Source organism: Pinus tabuliformis, chromosome 8 (genome assembly GCF_031772625.1).
Source record: "Pinus tabuliformis cultivar Carrire ecotype Pingquan chromosome 8, CPIR1, whole genome shotgun sequence".
Lineage (NCBI taxonomy): Eukaryota > Viridiplantae > Streptophyta > Pinopsida > Pinales > Pinaceae > Pinus > Pinus tabuliformis.
Genome location: NC_142294.1, coordinates 1,038,690,195 through 1,038,696,194, shown reverse-complemented (window position 1 = coordinate 1,038,696,194; position 6,000 = coordinate 1,038,690,195). Strand labels below are relative to the sequence as shown.

The 6,000-nt window shown below is 32.8% G+C and overlaps 1 protein-coding gene across 1 annotated transcript in view; it reads right to left on the bottom strand.

The window, feature by feature from the left end:
- Positions 1-2,612: 2,612 nt before the first annotated feature.
- LOC149238907 (uncharacterized) overlaps positions 2,613-6,000 on the bottom strand; it is a 212,354-nt gene continuing 208,966 nt past the window's right edge. Inside the window, exons 5-9 of the mRNA XM_089373226.1 lie at positions 3,912-3,986; positions 3,699-3,820; positions 3,536-3,611; positions 3,315-3,374; positions 2,613-3,175 (exon numbers count right to left, since the gene is read on the bottom strand). Coding sequence (XP_089229352.1) covers positions 3,047-3,175; positions 3,315-3,374; positions 3,536-3,611; positions 3,699-3,820; positions 3,912-3,986 — 462 coding nt within the window. The 3' untranslated portion in view covers positions 2,613-3,046. The remainder of the gene's footprint in view (positions 3,176-3,314; positions 3,375-3,535; positions 3,612-3,698; positions 3,821-3,911; positions 3,987-6,000) is intronic.

The window sequence follows — 6,000 nt, the reverse complement described above, 5'->3', positions numbered from 1 at the left end:
TCTATTTAATAGATGGAAGATCTGGGCAATTTTGCATTCATTTCATTTAGGCTAATGCCTCTACTTATAATGCCAATCTTTTGGTTTTTGTTACAAAGTGCATCTATTTATTTTCATTAATGAAAAAAGGTAAATACAACATTTAGTTTATTATATTATGCAAAATACAAAAGATGTCGTCAATATGATCTTTACGAGTTATACCATGTAAAGAACTCACTTCAAAACAAGATAAATTAACAAATGATTTATTTTCGGTCATTAGATATTTATCACTTAAGATGAAAGTATTTTTGTTCATTAGATAGTTATCACTTAAGATGAAGATGTTTGCTTGTATAATATAAGAATAAAAGTAATGGTATCGAAAACATTCATTCTATATCTAGACAGTTACAAACAACAATGCTTACCAATTAAGTCTCAAAGTACACATCCAAGACATGAAATACCCACCTGTATGCTAAATAAGTGATTAACACCAAACATTGATCTACAACATATGTGAAGATAGCAAACACTATTTATACATGATACCACAAACAATGAATCACCATCAAACACAGTTCTAGATCTCTAAGAGAATAAAAGAAATATGGTACATATTAGTGTGAGCTAAATTCAACATGCTATCAAAATGCATGGTTACCTCTCCTCCCCCACAACTAGGGATTTTACATTTGCTAATTACCTAATTATATTATTTCAAATATCTCCCTTGGGTTCCTATGGGGCCCAAATGTACATTTCCAGTTCATAAACTAGTAAATAAGGTAGAGCATATTTGAGAAACAATAAGCATGTTGGGTATTCTCTTCATCTACATCACATATGTGTCATTTTAAATCCTCTCAATTGATAACTGCAATTTTCTCAATAATGACTAGCCATTTTTGTTGTTCGGCACCAAAACACTATGGGTGTCAAGATTTACCAAGATGAATGCCAATAAGATCTATGATGTGGAACTTGCGGAAACGACCATTACAAACTTGAGGTATCTTCAATGAGTTAAATTACATTTCCATTCTATAAAGCACTACATTTGGTAGAGCATATTCGAGAAACAATAAGCACATTGGGCATTCTCTTCATTGCATTGCATATATTGCATCTTAAACCTTTATCAATTAATAACTCCATCAATATTCTCAATGATGACTGGTCATTTTTGTTGTTCATCACCAAACCACTCTCAATATCAAGATTTAGCCACATGAATGTCAAGGACATCTATGGTGTGGAACTTGAAGTAGAGTCCATTGCAGATGTGAGGTCCCTTCCATGAGTCACATCCATTGTTTCAACTTTTAATTATTCATAAAACAACGTATACTTGGTTAACACTTAAATCACGATATTCAAATAACAACAATAAGCAGAAGAGCCACTTTAATTCAAATAAAGCATGTCATGATGTGCAGATTTGAAGTTATAGTGATAACGTTCTGGAACAAATAAGACTAAGCGTCATTAATCCAATTGTATTTGGAGAGCAGAATCACCCAGATGCCTTTTTGAATAAACAAAACATTAGAGACCATATGAATAAACAAAACATTAGAGGCCATGTTATGGTGAGGTATTTTGGTTTAGTTTGAGCTCAAATTACAAAAAATATAATACAGATTAAAACTTGGCAAATGTATAGATGAATGTAGCGGTTTCCTTCAATAAAAGTGACAAGAAAGTACATATGAATGTATAGATGAATGTAGCGGTTTCCTTCACTAAAAGTGACAAGAAAGTACATATGAATGTAGCTGTTCTTTTCAGGAAGAGGGACAAGTAGCACTCCAACATTCTTGAACTAATGCAAGCCAGATTCTAGAGTGTAAATGGACCAACAAAATTTATAATGGTTTTTCACAAATGATCATTTCCATCCATAAAATTCAGTCAGAAAGCAGCCACAACATTTAATAAGTTCATAATTTAGTTACCAAACAAATATAATTGATACATCGTCTCCAATAAAGACACTTATATCCCTATTTGTTTTGTTTTGTTGGAGGGGATTTTGAGGCTAAAATTGGGTCTCAAAACAAAATGTAATATCAAAATCAGTTTTAAAAGAACCAATAGGATTCAAGATGATGATATCAACCATAAGGGTAAATATTTCTGGATAGAAAGGATGAAAAGTATTTTTTTTAATTGTATTTTCAATTTATCTCCTTGTATGTGTACTCAAATTTCACGTGTAGGCACTTCTTGCATGTATAATTAAATTCTGCATCTAATGAGTACCCACTCTCTATATATTTAATAGACCCGCAGTGAGATATTTTTTTCATGTATTTCCAATTTAACTCACTGTGAATTTATCAAAAACATGCAAGCTAGGTCCTCGTTAGATGCAGAATCTAATTCTGCATCCAAGTGTACCTACTCTGCATGCTTTTGATTAAAGCTATATGGAGAAAAGTGTAAAATATGATTTACAAACAAAACAAAAATGTTTTCTTTCATTTCATTTGAAAATTCATATTTATTTTTATTATTTTCCTTACGAGGCTAATTTTAGACCTCAAATTTCCCCTAATGTTATTGACAAATGACACATTTTAGCCTTAATTGGCGATAACATGAACCACAACATCATTCTAAGATTTCAAATAAAATGCTCTTTTTATCAGAGAAAATGATGTTTACCTAAGCTTCCGTAGCTTGTCAAAGATTCTGTTTAGCTTAGTTTTCAGCCAGCATTTGCCTTGAATACAAGAGATTGGGATGAAGATGACAGCTCAGAGTGACATTCTTGTCTGACTCTCAAAGAATTCTACTAGTCAGAACCAACATTGAGCTTGGATCTCTGCTACCACCCACAAAACATAGCCCCAGAAGTAAATAATTAACAATAACCCCAGTCAGGGCCAGGCATATATACATACAGTTGTAACTTGTATCAAAGAATGGATTCCAATTATGATTAACTGGGATAATTTACTAGAAATCTACCCTCAACACAAAATGGAAACTGTTGAGATAGCTAATTGAGAGAATGTCTATGACTCTATATTAACAGAACTAACTTGCCCAAAAATTAAGCCCTTTTTGACAGTGTCTTCCTCAATCCTTTCATGATTCTCCCAAACCAATATATATTCATTAAAAATAACAATGGAGGTGTTATAAAAAGGCTGTAGAATCCAGCTGGAGTGATCAGTTTCACCTGTTACAATTTTTTGGATTAGAAAAATATCAAGGGAATGAAGAATACATGAAACATACATAACATATCTATCTCTGCAGTGCATTGAATCTGGACTACAAATTATTATTATGGCCAAATTAAACTGGTTGTGGAGTACCTCATCGTAGTGGATGTAAATGTGGATGAAAAAGTAAATGAACAATATAATTCTTGCAACCTGCACCCATGTCATAACCATTGTAGAGATGTATCAAATACTGGAGACAGCCAATCAAAGGCACTCCCTCCAAACATTTCCTACCATTATCAAAAACTGAAAATCCAAGGAAAAGTCAAATTGAACACATTTCAAGCAAACACAGCAGGATAAATAATCACCAGCCACACGAGGAACAATGCAACTCCATTCATAACATAAATCTTTGACTTCCTCAGCCCTGCAGTGTCCAGATACCTGCAATGCATATTTACAATTCATAATTGAATTTTAGCTTAGGTAATCTTGAAATTACCGTATAGAACAAAATTGTTTAAGAATTACCATCTCAGATTTATTTCCGGTGTGGTGCTTTCTGACAAAAGAACCATATAAATATAGATTTGTGCATGCCCACTGAATAAGGAGAGGGCAATTGCACTAAGGGATAACAAATGATGTAAAACCTGAAAAACAAAATAATATGGAAGTCAATCACGAGAATCAACATTCAAAATTCTCTAGTTGGAGCAGGATTCCTAAGATAGCTATACTCACATATTCTTTACCACCCAAGGCCGGATAAAGCCAAAGTATCATTCCCAGGTCAGACAGAAAATAACCCAGTGACACCTATCCAGACAAAAAGAAAAAGGTCAAAAAAATGAATCAGCGTCATTCAGAAGAAATTTACAACTGCATAAAATTAAATGTCAATGTGAATGAAAAGTAAAAAATCGTACGACCAGCTTAAATAATAACTTATCTGCCCTGTTTGATTTGTGTTATTCCCCAAGGAAAATATGTTTTCTTTTGATTGAAATATTATAATAATATTTTAAAAGCTACACTATGCAATGTCAAACCCTGCCCTTGCCTTTGACACTTAGTTAGATCCTTTATAATTCTTTGCATTTATATTTCATCCGTGTGGATTATTTCTAGAAGATTTGAAGAGACAAGAATCCTGGAATAAGTCAAACATTGTTAATCATTTTTAGGGTGCTATAAGGTCTAGCTAAGGATTAAGGAATAATAAATAAATAAACATAGAAATACGAAATAAATAATAATGAAAGGAATATTATATAAATCACATGTCAATTAAATGAGATGAATTTTAAGGAAAAGGCAACTGCTTAGGAGTATTTATACAGGACCCTTCATTTTAAATTATGCATATTACTCATTCATCTTTTTATATCTATCAAATATTTATTATTTCTCACATTATTGAGGAAGTTAAATGTAAACTTTTTTCCATCAGTATTAAACCCTGGTGTGGGTTAAATTCGTGGAGTGGGTATTTACTATTAATGTTTGTAGCATCGGATAGGAAATTCTGCATAACTCTAGTGCTGGTCGTGTGGAAGTCGTCCAAAGAGGACCTTTATATTTTTTAATTCACTTTAATTAAAATTAATTATTAAAGTGAAGAGTCTTTTATTAGTGAGTTGATTAATGCCTAATAAAATGTAGAGTATCTACATTAGTGATTTAAAATTTTAAATGCAATCTCTACTGTTGATTGGGATTTAATCTCATTGAGAAAACGGGGTTATGGAGACTTGATCATCAACTCATGGCATAAAAGAAAGAGAAAATGAAAGGAAAAGACACAAAGAGTGTGATACACTGTGTTAGAAAAACACAAGTGAGAGAGTAATAAAGGATTTTCGCTTAGTATGCAAGTCCAAAGGAGAAAAGAGAAAACAATGAGAGCAGTAAAAGGAGATTAACCCAACTAGCAAAAATTGAAAGGGACATACACAACAGGTGCAAAGGCAATTTCAGGAGGCCGTACAACCCATCAAAGAATAAGGGTGGCCATACAAACTTCTAGATCAGATTTCTGTAGTAGCAGGAGGGTTTTTACAACAGGTTTTGGAAGGGCCATAAGTTGTATAGTGCACCAAAACAACTAGGTTTTGCTATAATTTTTTCTTCTTTCTTAGTAGGCTATTTTTTCCAGTTTCAGCGCCCTTGTAAGGTTGGAGTAATTTTAATAAAAAAATGATATTTGAAGGGCACAAATTTCCGCGCGTATTTTGGAGATTGACTTCTTATACATTCCGCTGATTTTTTTATTGCCAATTAAATTTCTAGCAAGTGCATTTTATTCTATGACCTGAAGAACTCAATCTAAATTAATTTTTCAATAAGGAAATCATAAGATATTTATTTACCTAGGTTGTTGGAATAGAGATTTTAACAAGGCATTAGACCCTGACCTCTGAGATAGTCGATTTCTAAGTAGTTACAGCTGCAGATTTGAAGGCTACTGTAGCAAATCTGAAGGTCGCTGCAGCAGATATAAAAGTTACAATAGTGGATCTGAGTTTCCAACAGACAAATCTAGTGCATATATAGGTATACAACAAACAGATATTGCAGATCTGAGCGACCATCAAATAGATCTAGTGTAGATCTAGGTATACAAAAACTAGATCTTGTAGATCATAGTGACCAACAAAAAAATCTAGTGCAAATCTGGGTATACAACAAGCAGATCTTCCAGATCTCAGTGACCAATAGACATATGTAGTGCAGATCTGGGTATAGATCAAGTAGATTTTGTAGATCTAAATGACCAGAAGACAGATCTAGTCCATATCTAGATATACAATAGGTAGATCTAGTGGATCTG